The sequence below is a fragment of the Lepidochelys kempii genome, chromosome 2 (assembly GCF_965140285.1).
Source record: "Lepidochelys kempii isolate rLepKem1 chromosome 2, rLepKem1.hap1, whole genome shotgun sequence".
Taxonomy (NCBI): Eukaryota; Metazoa; Chordata; order Testudines; family Cheloniidae; genus Lepidochelys; species Lepidochelys kempii.
In genome coordinates this window covers 90,962,777-90,980,779 of record NC_136381.1, presented here as the reverse complement: position 1 = coordinate 90,980,779, position 18,003 = coordinate 90,962,777, and the positions used below count along the sequence as shown (strand labels likewise).

Sequence of the window (18,003 nt, the reverse complement as noted above, 5' to 3'; positions counted from 1 at the left end):
CAGGACTAACGAAGAGCTGAGAACTACTAAGGGGGAAACTAAGAAGCTACTAAGTATATACAACTATTTTACAGGTTTTCAAAGTTCGCAAGAACAGAGAATGAAACAACGCTAGCCAAAGCAGCAGATGTTCCAGCACCATCACTGGCGGTAAAAAGGAACAGAGGATGCGGGGAGCTGGTGGCACCCCTTATATTGTGCCACGCAGGCACCACTCCAGAGGGCACCAGAGCTGGTCCCATATGGATACCAGAGGGAAAAACGCCCGGCACTGGTGCATGTGGTGAGCACACACACCTAATATGGAATGGACATGAGCAAGCACTCAAAGAAGAAAAGGAAAAAAAAAATCAAATCCTAAAGTAGTAAGATGTACCAGACTGTCTATTAAAGGAAATTTTCCTTGCCTGTGTATTTTCTTGCTTTGAGATCTTCTATTCCAATCCAGACAATTACACAGAGTTCTACCCAGACAGCAACTGAAGTCTTTTAATGAAGTCATCTCTCTATCAATAGAAAGATATAGATATAAAGGACATGCCAGCTCTGAGACTTCCATTGAAAACTTCAAAAGGAACACTATAAAGTTGAAGTCTGTATAACTCTCAAATTCTAAAATCTAATTTTAAATCAGAATTTCCTACAGTGAGTGAAACTAGTTGATTCATTGGTACACTAGATTTCAAAGAAACAAAATAAACAGGGAAAGAAAATTTCTTCTCTCTTCACTCCTATGAACTAGTCCAGATGTTTGGGAGATCCCAAACAATGAACTAATATGCTACGAACCCAATTTTCAGAAGTTCTTACTAATTTTGTGGGTCTAGCTTCCGACACATAGGACCATATTTTCAGAGGTGTGATGCACCCACAACTCCAATTAAACCAATGGAAGTGGCAGGTGCTCAGCACTTTTGAACATCTATAGTGCTTAGGAAGCTATGCACTGTCTCCCAGGTGGTTGTCTTTCAGATTTCCACCAGAGAAGCCTTTCTTCTTTCAGAGATCCCATTGATATGATTGAGTGTACTTTAAAAGCCTCTAAAACTTCCTTCCCAACACTAAAGTCAGCTTCTCTGATCATCTCTTGAATTCATCTGGAGACGGTCAATTTGGAAGTGCCCTGACCTTTCTTGGACCTACGGCACAAGAGGAACTGCCTCCATGAGTTCCTAAATTAATCTCTCTTGTCCTTGTAAGTAAAATATGCAGGATCTTGACAATATCCAGACAACATAGTGGATTGTGGCAAAGAGTAGCCAAGGTTATCTGGTGCTTCAGATTAAGTGTAGTCATTGTTTTAGGTCTAAATTCAGGCAGCATTTTGATGACATTGTTTTAGTGGAAAAAAACATACATAGCTTCTAATTAGACATCGCCTGAAACTTCCCTTCCCTGACAGCAGAAGAAATGGTGAGACAAAAAAGGATGTTTAGGGACAGTATCCCAAAAGGTTCAAAGGACCAAAGAACAATCAGCACTAAATTCAAGTCCCAGATGAAGATAAGGATATATTTTATTTTTCATACACACACACACACACACGTTGCAGTCCTAACTTCTCCATAACTTTCAATAATCAACACATCTGATGGCTAAGGAAATAATGATCCAGTAAGCACCAGAAACTACATTAGCTGTTCAGCATAGTTTAACGGGGAACTCAAGCCAATGTACAAGGCAGTCCGAAGCAAATGGATGAGCTCTGTCTACTGGAAGGGATCCACTCCGCTCTGCTAAATTAATGGGGGACAGGAGGAGAAGAGTTTTCTAAATATCAGAATAAGCCAGGGGAAAAAAAGGGTTTTCAAGAGCGCCACACTGTACATCTAACTTTGCCCAATTCATAAAATTTCTTTAGAATTGTGGGTTCCATAGACAAGTTATAAACATGAAGTGTGGTGCAGAAACAAATGAGGGGTTAAATTCACTAATATCAAGTTATTTGCTGTATACTTTATAAAGTAGCCTTTATAGGATAGATAAGACATAAATGCTACGCATAACCAGTAGTCTCGACACCACAAGGACTCTGACCCAGAATCAACAAGACCTGATGGCAAGTAGTCTGACAGGGCTCTGTACATTTATGTTTACCAGTTCTGCATGCCACAGCTTCCTTAGCCAGTTCAGCACTACGTAGAATGTAGGTTCCAGGAGACGTACCTATTTTCTGTAAGTCCCTAGCAATCACAGGCCAGGCAGGAAAAGACAACAGGATGAAGCAGCACTTGTACTGCCAGCCTGTTTTATTCTGGTGTCTTAAGGTATGTCTACACTGCAGCTGGCTTGTGCCAATTGACTTAGGCTCATGGGACTCCAGGCTAACGGTCTGTTTAACTGTGGTGTAGAAACTGAGCTCTGCCCCCGACCCCCTACTTTGCAGGGTCCTAAATACCAGGCTCCAGCCTGAGCCTGAATATCTTGTGAAGACCCGCTAAACCAATCACCGATCACTCTCCCGTCGACTCCTGTACTCCACCGGATCGAGAAGAGTAGGTGGAGTCAACAGGAGAGCATAGTGTGGACCTCACGGTAAGTAGATCTAAGCTATGTCAATTTGTGTTATGCTATTCACGTAACTCAAATTGCGTAGCTTAGATCGACTTTTCCCTTTAGTGTCGACAAGGCCTCTGTCTCTTTCATCACAGATCCATTTCTGGTATTCCTTGCCTATTTATGTGGGCCAGAGTTGTGTATCTGACTGGTTTCTGATGAATATATTCTTTAATCTTACTTGGAAAATACTGAAGGGACAGTAGGGCTGTCTTAGATCTCTGGATGGGCCATTTCCTCTCTTCTAGTAGTACCACCGGCTTTTAGTCACTCCTTTGCTCATGTGAAAGTATCTCAGTACTGAAGAGATGTGGAAAATCTAAATATGATACCCCACAAGATCCTTTCTTTAGGTTCTTAATACTCACCTATCATGTAAGAAACCGTCAAACATTAAGACAAGTTTTAGCAGTTTCTGATAATCCTTTTAGACACTGCTTTCCATTGGGGGACGAAAAACAGTTTACAGGAAATGTAAGTGAGCCTCAAATGAAAGTGAGCCTATGAGATTACTCTGAGGCTTGCTGCCATAAATCTCAGTATGACAAAGTACAAACGGGATTAAATGTGTAACAAAGATCCAAAACAAGAGAGAAAAAAATTCATGCTGGAAACTTGAAATGATAAGGCATTTGCTTCTTTACTGTAAGCAATGCTCGAAGACCTCAGTTTCATGATTCTTTAATTCAAATGTAAATAATTTTCAACAATAAAAAATGAAGTCTCCAAATTTGCATGGGACTAAAGTGAGCAAGATCCCGTAACATAAGAAACATTTGAGAGACCTCCTTGTTGCCAGTAAGACCAAGGCACACAGGCACCTCCATTCCAAAATTTTCCAGGAGTAAAGCAAAAACTGAACCTGACACTTCACCTCAATTATCACCTCCTTAGTAAGACGGACACTGACCACTCAATGATGAACTGCTCTCCCAACTAAATCCCGGGAAGGAGAAGAAATCTTTTTTCCTTGTTTATTGTGCACCTATGGTTTTCTAACAAATTACAGAACTACTTAATCACTATCTTAGCTGCTGTTCTGTGTTTTGACACAGATCAGCTAGTCATCCTTCCTCCTTAACATGGTTGCTAATAGCTACCTTGCTCTTAGGAAAGGTTCTTAGAACTGTGCCCAGGCCAAATGGAAAGCCTTCCTGGAAACACGGCCCAGGATAGCAAAGCACAGGAACTGCTGATGGGACTAGAGAATTGGGACATGAAGAAACCCAGGGAACCACCTGTTAGAACTATGGACCCAGTGCTTGACAGTCCTGCTGCTGTTTGATTTTTTGGGATGAGTGGAGGGGAAAGACCATGCTGTACCAGTACCTTTCCCGATTCATATATGCTTTTTCCCCTTAAGCAACAGACTAGAGAAAGATTCCTGGAAGCAGGGGAGCTGGAACAATTTGTATAGTGGGGGTGCTGAGTGCCATTGAAACAAACTGTAAACCCTGTATATAACAGAAACCACTTCAAGTCAGGGGATGTGGCAGCACCCCCAGCACGCCTAGTTCCAGCACCTATGCCTAGAAGGCCATAGAGGAGGCAGACAGGTGTTAGGTTGGAGCGAGTAAGAGGACAGAAGCGTGATCCTAGGAATCGGGAAGGTCAGGGGGCCATTTCAAAACTTGAGCTGGATCCCAGGTTAGTGACCATTTTTCCATGACAGCATCTCTTTCCTTGCTGGGATACTTCAGAGTTAGAGCTTCCCTCCCCACCCACACCCAGTTCAGGCAGAAAAGCCCTTGCTGACCTATTCTCTGAGTGAAATTAACTAGTTTGTCATTTTTTAAATGGCAGACAGAAAAAAATTAATATTTTTTTTCAGTTCAACCTAGGTAACCTGACAGTATTTAGTGGATATCATAATATTTCTTTGCCAGCAATATAAGATTCCTCCTCACTCACCATAACATACAAATATATTTAACCTTTCTTCTTCTTTAACATTTCTTGTTGCCATTTTAATGTGGCAGTGAGCCAGTTTTTGGGAGTGGATTTGTTTTATACAGACAGATCCCTCAAAAGTGTTTTACAGCTTTCTAATTCTCCATACTGTGAAAAAGCTTTGAGAAGTGAAACTGATTTACTTGAGCTTTCATCACAGCACATAGGTCATTTAGCAGAGCACAGACAGAGGGAACATAGATAAACAGAGGAGAAAAGTAAATTTCAAAAATATTTTAATAGTGAGCAGAGGCCTCCTCAACCAGCAACCCCTTCCCTATTTCTGCTCCTTTTGTCCATCTACAGTACTCTTTCCCATAAACCACATGTTCTGAATCATTTAAGATCTAAATTGACATAAAAATAACACATGTTCTGCTGCTTGCAGCATTTCCCCAAGGGAGATCAAAAAGTTCAAAACATTTTTTTCAAGTGACACAGAACAACAGGAATGGCAAGAGAAAAAACTGTGACATCATGGTATTTTTAAACATCATATTTCTCTAAAAAGAATAAGGGTTATTACCAATGGCCTTCTCTAATGCTACAGCAGACTATCATTTCCAAAAAATGTAAATAACAATGAGCAGATCTGAAAGCACAGAAATCAACCAATTAACAATGGCTAGTTTAAACAGCAATTGGAGAGAACTGGATGTTCCTTTACCTATTTATAATACAAATAAAACTAAAAGATAATGTATTTATTGTATACGTTTTCCTTAATCCTATTTAGGTTTCTGTAAAGTGCTGCTTGGAAACTTGAGGGCGGGGAGGGAGGAAATCTATATAGAATTTCACCCTGCATATTATCTGTTTTTCCTTTTGTTTTAATTACTAAGTACTTTTACATGAAAAACAGAATCTCTGCTCCTCAGCTGGTTCATCCTGTTCTTTATTTCCCAACTGGTGTTGTTATCTTCTGTTTACAATATAATAATTCACTCATCAACGGAGGCCTCATCTACATGAGAAAGATGAGCCATTGCTGACAATGGACATCAGCCATGGGTGAAGCTGAACGAGTGCTGAACAAAGTTTAGTGTAAGTGTATGAAAGACAATGTTCAGCTCCATTTCAAGAAGAGGTTAAAATCTCACCAAGTTCTAAAAAATAACTCATGGATCGGAATTAAAGCTGTTGTGGAGAGATGACTATACACTCATTTCTTTGCAATTGATAATAATAAGCCTACTATGTGGACAGATTTAAATGGCGCTTACCTTTGAATGCATGAGGATTTTCCCCATCCCTTTCTTCCTTAAAATTACAAAAGGGATAAAAGCTAGCCTTAACTACGCACAGGGTAACCACTTCTTCTCAATACACCACTGCTTGCACAGGACAGAACCCAGCTCCTCCAGCTCTAAAAAACACAGGCTTCTACCATCTAAGCTGAAGGAAGAATTCTGGTAGCTGCCAGCTACTGAATGGTCCTTACATTCCTTAAGGTACAGCCACAAGTCAATGGAGGACAGCATGTTCACATAAAGAGAGCCCTGTCCGATTCTTATCCATAGTGTCCGCTGCTAGTCCCAGTCAAGTCAATGGAAAAATACACCCTCTGTCCTGAATGAGCAAAATTCAGCCCAGAACGCCTATTTATATGTAAATATAGCTCAAAATTAGGGTAGATTCTGAGCAAAGCCACATGACCGAAAATGCTGTAAAGATAGAGCTGGTGATGGAACTGGTTTTGTTCTTTGGGAAAACCATCCACTTCTACCTAAATTCATTTTTCATCTCCTCCCCCACCATGCCCCCTACCCAGAATTTTAATTCTGCAAATAAAAATATTTTAACTCCCAAATACTGACTGTGCTACTGCATTATTTCATATGGTTTTCTCAACTAAAATTTTACAAGAAAACATAACCTGATCAAGCTGGCTATTTTTAATCTAAGGTATGTTGTTGGGTATTTGCCTGACTCTGAGAAAACAGGCTGTAAACAGAGGTACAAAAACAAAACTAATGTCAGGTAATTTCAATAGACTACACCAGTAGCATGTAGTTGTATTAAACATTAGTCCATGGTAATAACAGGCACTGCTATGAAATATCCTTTCAGCTAGATAGTTAAAATTGTAAAACTGCATCAGAGTGATGATGTATAAGGCAAGGAGGACAAACTGTAAATATTACTCCAATATTTGGACTATCAGGATCTACAATTTAAACAGAATGACATTTAGTTAAATAATTCAGTGCATTCATTGTTTTAGCATCATGGTAACAACCCTGTAAGTTAAAGCTGAAAAGACACTTTTCCCTCTATGGTTTCTGTTAATAACACACTCAAATACTTTTTGGGATGGAAATTTCTCATCTTACGCTGGAAAGCTGCATAAAAACATAGTACAAATAGATGGGAAGACAAGAGGGGAAGGTTGATCTTTTCTGTACTATAATAATTCAAAGCTATATTTATTTTTCACAATATTGAGGTGGGGAAGATGCCAAAACCAAACATGGAATTCAAAACCTGCATCAAAACTCTACCCCTCCCTGCCCAACTCTTCTCTCTCCTCTCACTAATTGTGACTCCACTGAGAGATGATGCCTGTGTTTGTCTATGGCTCCCCGCCAGAGCTTTACCCAGGCAAACCATTGGGGGCCTATGTAGTTTGCCATTTCTCTCCTGCAGCAGAAAAATGCTATTTTTTTAAAATAACAATTGCTAGCTGTTGTGGCCTGGAGACTTTAACTGTAATGAATGTGCTGTATTAACTCTTCTGAATAATTTCCATGAGACTGGAGGGAAGAAGAAACTTATTGCTTTATTTCCATTCTGCATAGTATCTAAATCAACCCAAGATCAGGTTTACTTTTCCAAGCTTGAACATAATATAAATAACGCCTTCATCTTAAAGGAAAGAAAAGCATTTAAATAAGGGAAATTTATTTGTAAACAAGAAAGCTTGGGATTCATTAAGGGAACTATATATTATAGTCAAGTTAAATTTTAATGCTCAGGTGCCTTGAACTATAAAAATGGAATCATCATCAAGCAATCAACATTTAAAAAAAATAAAATCAGATTTGGATATTTCTGGTGCACTAGAACTGTAACATCCAAGGCTTTCATTTTCAATATGGCCTTGCAAATAAACTATCCTTGTTTAATTTTGTATTAAAAATAATACAAAATAACATTTCTTTTGATTCTCTCCCAAAGTACTGATGACCACCTAACAATATTACAATAAGCAGTAAGTAACAAAGAAAATTAAAGTATGTACTTGCTCTCACACATGCGACATGCCCACTCGGTTTCCTTATACATCAACTAATTAGAGCAACTAAGACTCAGTGTATTAAGTTAATGGAAAACAGACATCTACACTAAATCTGTATACATACATGTACTAGAGGAAAGGAAGCACCAGAAATTCAACTTCAGTGTCAGTTGCTAATTAATTGTTAGTCTGTATCACAAAACAAGTGCTACTGGAACCAAAAAGAAATCTCATGCTGTTACATCAGTGCTACTTTTTCCAATATCTCCAGTTCTCACAATGTTCACCTTTGTGCAAAAGAAAAAAAAGTGGCTACCAATTGCATTCATATGTATATTATTTTTCCACGTCCTAAGTGCCCCTTTTCAGTATCCTCCTCCTATAGTTTTGGAAGTGTTAATCCAAGGAATTTCCTTTCCATATTTGAGAAATAATACATTTAAGAAAAAAACAAAAACAATGTATTGTTAAAGTTTCAGTCTATATCTTAGAATTTGAAGAAACCCAAAAGATATAATTCTTTAAAGAGCAAGTAGGTTTTTAAATTTTGACTTGGTAGTGCTGCAGTACTTAAAATGTGATGCTCAGAGGAAATTATAAAGACTTATGGCCCTCTACCCCCATCAAAAATAGTAAGTAAATCCCTAAAGTAACGTCATTAAGAGAGGTAACAAAGCAAACTCAAACCAAGCCATGTCTGCCAATATTCACACTATTTTTTCCATCTATTTTGACCTTTTCACTTATAGTGTGGTACATTTTCTCATACCTAAAGAACATGCAAACCTTATGAAAAACCACAAATATAAGATGGTACTATTACACGATTCTTTTGGGGGTTAGATCAAGCATGAATTACAGGAAAAAATAAACATTTTGTGGACAATTGGGGTGTTAACTAACTGAGTGACACCAATTTTTTTAACCATTTATGGACTTATTCATATAGTGGTTTTCATTTTTATTTAGGTACTTATTTGGGATACAACTTTTATTACACAACGGTCTAATTTTATACTCTTTGCTCAAGCAAAATGAGTTCAACACTTGTTACATATATTGTGTCTGTCAACAATTACTAGACTGTATTACAGCTCTGAATAAGGTTTACTAGCACTGTTTTAAATGATATGATAAAATGCTTGAAGAATGTCTATGGAATTTTTAAACCTGACCACAAATATTTTCCTGGTTTTTTTTTAAAAGGTATCAACATACAATGTTGATTTTTAGGGGGAAAATTGAAATGATGCTGTGAAAACCTCAAACTACAATACCCGAGTAAAGTGCAATACACTAAAAATAAAGATAATTTTAAATATTTTTTACTGTCAATATCTTCATTAATAGTTTGCTTTTAAAGGACTGCATTTGAGAGCAGATTACAGATTATTACACAACTGTGTTCTAAAATTATATTTTGGACTAGCATTCTAAATTCAGCACATTTCTCTTTAGAGAGAAAGAACAATTTTCTGTTTAAAAAAGGTTTAACAAAGTGCTTCATATCTCTAACAGTATTCGAAATTTTTAAAAAGTGAGGAAAACATTCTTTTGAGACCCCTAACAAAAGCGATTTGCTAAATTGCACCAGCATTCATGTTAACATGTTTTCTATATTAATCAGTGCTTCAGTCTGATTAGCAACTAAAGTAACATCAGAAAACACTTGACTACTCAGTTTTAATTACTATACTTAGCTTCTCCACTACCTGTTATATGCATACCTAAGGTTGAGTTAAACATTCTGTGGAATAGAAACAAGTGTATATATTTAGAAAAAGAGCTTAGAACTACTTTAAAGATCTAAGGAAAGCAAAGGAAAAAGGCAACTTGTGGCAAGCAAGTTTGAAGTGCCTATTACATTCAAATATTTCATTGAAGTTCAATAGTCTTTAACAAATACATGCTTATATAATACATCATGTTTTTCCACAGCTACTAGCATAATATGCCCTTAATATGTTCAACCCGCTTCACGAAGGGCAAAAAAACCATCAATACAGGATTTAAAATGGCACAAGTCAATTCCTGTTAACTTTAACAAATATCAGCCAACACTTTGCCAAAAAATAAAATAAAAATCCTCTCCTAAATACACCACAGATGTTTCCACTTCAATTGTAAAATCCCTGTGCAGATGCTATACTTAACAGCAGTATAAGAATAATGGTATTAGACTTATATAATGCAATTGTAAAAAAACTGAACATACAATATATACATTAAGTACATAAATATTTTGACACTTTCTTCCTTTTCTTTGATTATGTAAAGTCCTGCAAAAATATAATGGTCAAAGATATATTATTAATATTCATAAGGTTATGCAAAAATATACCTACAAATTACAATAATAAAGCAATGTGTTATTAACTGTATCAGTCAGCCCAAGGTAAGTTTTTTTGGTAAAAATATGTGAACATTTAGTAACGTAAATGTATAGCCTCATGATTCTAATCAAAAGTAATGAAAGACAACACTAAAATAGGAAATTGGAGATAAATTAGCAAAAAAACCCAACCTTAAGACAACTTCACTAAGTAAAATTAAACATTTTAACATGTAAAATTATATATTTCTGCACAAATACTATGGAGGTACACTGAAGAATTTAAAGACATTACAAAGCAATTTACTCTTTAAAATTAAAAGAATTTTTACAGCACTAGTGAGGTTAGATCTTCTGCAGTTATTTTAAATAAATAAATAGATAAATAAAATAAAAATCTCTCAACAACATGTAGATTAAAAAACAAAACAAAAAACCCCAACCACTTTGCCCTCCCTCATGCTAGTCCTTTGTCTGAAGATGAAATCCTGGCCCCATAAAAGTCAATGGAATTTTTACCATTGACTTCCAATGGGGCCAAGATTTCAATCTGAGAAAATAAATTTGTTTTCAATGCACTTATTTTATGAATACAGCTTTTCAAAATTAGAACCACAATTAATTCATGTACTTTAAATAAGCATATCCAAGTATACCCAGTGTATCATAAATATACCTAAACTATTCTCCAAAAAGTTTGGCCCTATTGTGGCATCTGTTTTTAAGGCGGAAATCCTCGTATTTCAGTAGGGACTTCTTAAAGATGAATAGGACAGTACAGTCCTTTTATCACATTACATGTAATTTATTTGAAATTCATATTACACCAGGAAAAAAATTTATATCAAAGACTAGACATTGAAAACTATCTAAAAATGTTTGGTAAGTTTTTAGTGATTACTGAGACTTCTTTTATTGTCCTAATAAATTTAAAATATACTGATTGAAATCCTTGCCTGATTGAAATCAAAGGCAGAGCTCCAATTGACTTCAGTTGGGCCAAGGTTTAACCCAGTATCTTCAGAAATTAAAAGAAAAAAATATATATATATATATTTACTTTAACTATTATAACATCCATACTAGTAAAAACTTGACTAGCATTTCCATAATAAAAAAAAGAGTTACTTTATCACATTTGAGAAGATAACATATTACACTGCAAATGTAACACCTGACCAAACACTGAGTTCAGTGATTTTTTTTTCTTTGTGCAGTTTTAAGTGGACCTGATAGTATACATCAATGATTTATTGATTTATCAAATATTTAGACTGGCTTTCCTGTTTCAGGTGGCCATATTCCATATTTCTAATGTTAATTATAGAATTACTAAAACTTAACAGAAGATGTATAATTGAATATCCTCCCTGATACAATACTCATTTTAATATCTGTCCTTATTTAAAAAATGGGTCAAATGCTATGCCAGTAGAAAACATTATTTTACTCCAAGTTACAAACTTTGGACCTTATCCTGCTTCCACTGAGGTCAATGACAAAACTCGCTTTGACTTATGTTATCGTAAAATCAAGCCCTAAAGCATGGATTTTTCAATCTCAGAGCAAGTCTAGACTACAAAATTAAATCGACCTAAATTGCGTCGATGTACAGCCACTGCAATAGCTTTTGCATGTTCATGCTATGCTCCTCATGTCAGTGGTGTGTCTCCTCACCAGGAACGCTTGCACCGATTTAACTGTCAGTGTGGGGCATTGTGGGACAGCTTCTGAAAGGCAGCAAGTTGATGTAAGCAATGCAGTGACTACACTGATACTGCATCGACCTAACCACATTGACCTAAGTGCTACGTCTCTCAAGGTGGTGGAGTTATTAAGTCGGTGCAGTGGGTGAGTTACATCAGTGGGAGCTACATTTTAGTCTAGATATTTACAAAGTTAGGTCAATATAAACTGCCTTATATCGACCTAACCCTATAGTGTAGACCAGGTCTCAGTCTTACTCACATGATTCCCTAGAAGCAGAACCATATTAAAAAAGATATTACCTAGCTAAAATGTAGATACGTTAAAAGTACTAAATCTAGGAAAAACAAAAAATGTTTTTGCTTTCCTCTAAATCAGCATTAGTTTTCTTCTTTTATTTTTTGAGTACCATTCTTATTTTTAAACAGCTATATCACACCATTTCAAATAACCTTTTTTTCTAAAAGACAGTTTAATCTAAAAATAACAATAAATTGTTCTGCACTCCTTAAGTTTTCTTAAAATCAAAGTAGATTTAGAGTCCACATGGAAATTAACATATATTAGTTATTCCAACCAAAATTTCCAGTTGAACCTGTCAGGTTTGCTAATATGTATAGTAAATAATTACTCAAATTTGCACTGCTATCCTTATTAATGTAGATATATACTGTGTGTGACTGAGAGAGACAAAGAAAAATATAGAACAAGTCTGAAGATAAACAAAAATAAAAATGCCACACTTTAGCCCACTTTAAGACATGGAAAAATAGATACACTTACAAAGACTTGCAAAGGATGCTGTATATTAATTTATTTTATACAAATTATTAAGGGGCAATATTCAAGAAAAATAAATGAAAAACCAAAGAAGAAATCAAATGCTAAAGTTAGTGAAATAAACTTCAGAACTCAAACATAAATCAAAGACTGTTTAAGTCAACCTCAAATTCCATTTCAAAAAGGACTTTGTCATTTTCAGTAACTCATATCCACCAAGTGAACAATCATACAGTATGTGGGTGTACCCTGCAGTTGCAGCTTTCTCAGCGTCTGAGTTCTATGTTAAATTGTAACTCTACAAGATGTCTGATTATTTATTTATTTAATTTAATATTGAACCTTCAAAGCACTAGATTTACCAGAAGCAACAAAACTACACACCAGAGTATGTTAGTAATATATTAAAGGAACAAGTATTATTCCCCTCCTCCCATTTCCACCTGCAAGTTAAACTGGCTTTAACAGCCTGAAGACACCCTACAGTAAATGACTGCTTTGGCAATACTGATAAAACAAACAACTCATAAGCTTTTAACCAATGACAGAAAACATTATTCAGTCTTCATTGTATCCAAAACAAACTGCTATTGATATCCACATTTTAGAATTAATTAAAAAATGTACGATTACAGACAATAAAACTCCACTAATACTCAAAACTTCTAGGCAATTTCTTTCACACACAATGAAACACACCATCCATGTTTCTATAAGCAATAATTAACATCTAAAGAACAAGATAATCCAATGTAAATAGCAGTATCCATCTGCAAATTAACCTAAATAACATACTTTGAATTACACTACCGATGAGTGACTACAACAAGACCATCAATAGGTTTTTTACATTTCTACCCAGCCCTAAGATGGCAGCATTCATGCACAACTAAAATAAAGAATTATATCTCCTGTTCTCATTGTTCACTGTTTATTCCAGCAACATAATACAAAATTTGAATAAAATAAATACATAAGTAAATAAATAAATAAATAGGTGATGAAGACACCTTAGTTGGCCATCAGATATTTCAAGTTCTTAGTATGAAAATTAATAAGAATGAAAAAAGCTACACATACATTCTTAAAGCTACATACATTATTAGTTTCTCTGTGCTCCTGTTTCTTAAGTATATATGGTAATTCCTCAGACTGATGTCCTGCTGTACCAAATTATGCCCAGAAAACTAGCTTTCACAACAATGCTAAATTGAGACACTGAAATTTCAAATAATCTTAAATTTCTTTGCATTTCGTTTTCCTCCTTAAAACAAACAAACAAAAATTACTAAAGCACAACTTAACATTAAAAATAGGCGCAACACCATACAATGTTAAAACAGGTAACTGGGTGATAATGCTGCAACAAACTTGTTTTAGCAAACACTTTCCAAATGGTAAAGAAGTCATTTCATAAATCAAAGCCAGAGTTTTGTGTTCTCTTTCAAAATTAGGAAAAACAGCTTTTTTTTTTACTCTTACCTGTGTATAGTCAAAGTCAGAAAGTGGAGCTATACTCTTGATGTAGTCCATTCGAAATTGGTTTTCTGGATTGGCCAGTGGAACTGGGGGTATTAAAGTGCCCATTGCTGAAACTATAGTCTAGAATTGGATAAAACAAAAACAGACACTTTAATCTGGCTAAATCTAAAATACAGGATCAATAGAAGATAATCCAGTCTGATCAGCAAAATGGGATTTCTCTACACAGTCCTAGAGAGCATAATACTTTTGGCTTCCAGTGTACAGAAGCATTTAAGCATAGTATAAAATGTGTTCTTACCACAATCGCATCTTTAACATTTTTCCGAATATCCAGTATTTTCTGTTTCTTTTCTCTGAATTAAAACAGAATTAACAATTTAATTTCTCTCTCAAACCAATTCATTTAAATTGCATTCAGAATATTTTACTGACTGCTTATTTGCTATTTAACCTTTATGACAAGCTGACTGAAAAGAACAGTAAGAACAGTTTCCATCCATCACTTTTGCACATTCTATAAAAAACAGTGAAAATAGATCTCTGCCTATTCTGTCACATTAGATAGTCATAACCACATCTGCAAAGCTTTCCTGGTGGGATTGGAAGTCATTCCTTCATTTCTATAGCATGCTAAATCTATTCCCCTACAATTTAGAACATATATTGTATTGTTAAAAACCTTATATATCTAAAATTAGCACACAATTAATATTAAATACTGGCAATCAGTTTTTCAGAGAGAAATCATGTAACCCAAGAATACATGATGATTACATTCACGCAAATTGGTTTCAGTTTTATGCTAACCACCACCAGAAAAACCGCAGCAGCCCCGTCATCCTGTGTATGAATTGATATATATCTCTATATTGCACACAGATACAATATTAGTTATTTGCTGCTATGCAAAAAGTAGTCGCCATGTTGTTGCTACACAGGGGCCTGTCAAGCGCTGCAGTAGCAACAGTGTAAAATACAGTAGAGGGGCAGGAGCAGAAAATACAAATATATAATAGTAGTAATTCCTTGCATTTTTCTTTGTTTGCAAGCCAGTGTCAAACCTCCAACACACACACAGGGTGGAGGAAATAGATAAATTATCCAGTGTGTTGTGTGTTAATATGTTTCAAATGTATAGTTACAAATAGAAGACACAAAATATCAATTATTCTTACTCTGAATTAAATCCATTGACATGCAGGATCCTCATTTGTTTCACAATAGTGCTTTTTCCTGACTCACCAGCTCCTGGAAGAAAAAGACAGAACACTGCCATGTACACACGTTTTTTTTTGGTGACATGTTAACAGCATCTCCCACCTCCAACAGCATTTATATACATGTATCCATGTGGCTCCCACACAGAGCTCAATCTGTGCACTTTTCACATATTGCTCATTAAAATTGCCTGCATTTTTTGTATCTTACACACACACACACACACACACACACAAATCACATAGCTTTTCCGTTATACCCCTACCATGGGGAGCGCAGGCAACTGCACCTTCATCTCCCCCGCCTTCCTTACCCAGCAGGAGCAAACGATGTGTGGCTTTATAAGCCAGTCTCTCTTTCTGTAACTGCTTCTCTATTTTTTTGTTAGCTTCTCGCTGCGCTTTCTCATCGATACGCTGATCTTCTGTTTTGCTGTTGCCCAAACACCCCATTGCTGCCGCTTAGGATGGATGTCAAATTGTGCTCTTTCTATAGAGATTTATTTACAGGAAATATGTAAGAGATGATAGGTATTTATATCCCTGCGACGGTTTCTCTTCTCTTTCTTCCCCCGGTCGCTCAAATAAAATGGTCTCTAGTCGCTTTCTGATCAAACACCGTTTGTTTTTTCTCCCCCAAAGAGGTACAAGGAGCAACGGGAGAGAGCAAACGCTTTTAAGCTGAAAAAAAAAATCTGTACAAAAATGTCTAACACACAACGAAAGCGAGAAGAGCTCCTCCTGGAAACCAGCCTAACGCTGCTCTCCTCTCTCCCTCCCCTCCACACACACAATCCCTATATTTCTCTGTAAAGGTCTATTTTTGTCTTTCTGTGCTCAGCACTGCCTCTTTCTGTGAGACCAGGAAACAGTCAAACTACAAACCTCACACAAGCGAAGAGAGAGGGAAAGACGTAAAAACTGGATGTACCTGGATCGTATTGGATTTGTCCTGCAGCCTGCTAATTTTTTACCCCGAAAAGCGCCAAACTGTTTCACAGAAATAGAGTTCTAGTCTTAGTCTCCTACTTAAATTAATACTAATAAATAACATAAATAAATAATCTAGATCCTGCTGAATCCCGGAAAGCATGATTTCTACAAAAACCCTGAGCCAGTATCTGGAGCCTGCCAAATTTTGGCCCCAAGATGCCAAATTCTGATTTTCTTCATAGAGAAGTCTAGCCCTGTGGCACCAAATATGTTCTGTGGTACCAAATATGTTCTGGATTTTGGTACATCAGACCTGCAAAAACCCAGATCTCATTCATGGATCCTACCCTGTCAATTTAATTTTTGGCTTTCAACCCCTCCCCCACACCAAAATTCCTTGGCATTCATAGAGAACAAGTATAACTTACTGTACTAAAAAAATCTGGATTCCGATACACCCCAGTACATGATTGCCACAAAAATCCAGCTCCTGCTCCTGGATGTTGGCAATTTTTGGCCCTAAACTCCAAATTCTAGTCTAAGCAGATAACAAGGGTAGCCATCCCTCATATTACACTGGAAAGAATCTGGCTCCCAGTGCACCCCCTCCCATAGCACTGAAAAACATGTATCTGGTTTCTTCTACATCCTGCCAATTTTTAACCCTATTCTCCCCAAATCTGCTATCTAAATAAAGAAAAAAATTTAGCAGCTTCTTAATGCCCCCCAAAATTCAGATTGTTGTGAACTGGCACAGCAGCACCACAAAAATAGATATCCAGCACCTGGATCCAGATAGGAAGAACAACAACAAAAGAAAAACTTTCTCTCATTCTTTCTTTTTTTAAAAACTTAAATCCCCCAAATCCTACCAGCTAAATAGAGACATGCAGCTGTCACAATTCTACTGCATAATCCAGTGTATCCCCTATTCAATACCATATAATACATAATATCCAGCATCTGAAACCCGCTGAAACAGTGTTTTGCATTGGCCCCAAATTGTATCATCAAAACAGACAATCCATGCCCTGTGACGGCTCCTAGTTGGCCAGCAAAACCCAGCCCCAACATCTCAGTGCAAGAGCAATACATGCACAAAAGGCACGTGTGTCCTTGCAGAATCCAACCTTTTTTTGACCACAAAGCTCTAAATTCTAGTCTATACATAGTGACCAAGCATAGTTTCTCTTAGTCTACTTAAAAAAAAAAAAAAAATCTAGTCCCTGAGCCATCCCGGCAGACATGCACTTTAAAAAAAAAAAAAATCCAAACATGGACCCAGATCCAAAAAGGTATACCCCCATTTTTCATCTATGTCCCCAGAATTATAATTTCTAGACACACAGAGAGAATCACCATTCATTTACATTTACAGTCCTTAACTGGATTTTTCAAGTGCTCCTATGTAAGGATGGATCAGGGACCAGATTTTGACACAGTGAAGTAGGAGCAGCTATACTTGGGGTAAAATCCTGGCCTTAATGAAGTCAATGGGATTTTGCTATGTACTTCAATAGGGATTTAACCCTTGGTCTTTATTTAACAGATCGTAGATGTTTGTCGCCAAAAGAGAGGCCCATGTGGGTTTTCACATTGCTTTTTCACTGAGATGTCAGAGCATGGAATATTTGGATCAAGTAGAAGCAGCAACATGAGCTGTATATTTTGACAGTTCAATTTGGGAACTAGGGGCTAAAAACATGGCAGGATCCAGCAGGTTCCGGTGCCGAGTACGTGTCTTTGCAGTACAGTTGAGCAGGAAAGCATCACAATCTGGAGTTTTGCAGCAGAACTTGAGAAGC

At 36.5% G+C, this 18,003-nt stretch overlaps 1 protein-coding gene across 4 annotated transcripts in view; it reads right to left on the bottom strand.

Annotated features, from left to right (window-relative positions):
- The window catches only part of GNAL (G protein subunit alpha L), a 317,300-nt gene that overhangs the window by 177,204 nt on the left and 122,093 nt on the right, over nucleotides 1-18,003 (bottom strand). For 2 of the 4 annotated variants that reach the window (XM_073331612.2, XM_073331614.2), the window contains exons 2-4: nucleotides 15,224-15,296; nucleotides 14,347-14,401; nucleotides 14,046-14,165 (exon numbers count right to left, since the gene is read on the bottom strand). In XM_073331612.2, the coding sequence (XP_073187713.1) occupies nucleotides 14,046-14,165; nucleotides 14,347-14,401; nucleotides 15,224-15,296 (248 nt within the window). Of the gene's footprint in view, nucleotides 1-14,045; nucleotides 14,166-14,346; nucleotides 14,402-15,223; nucleotides 15,297-15,579; nucleotides 16,166-18,003 lie in introns of those variants that run through there. The other 2 variants (XM_073331613.2, XM_078851579.1) reach the window with 2 other exon arrangements.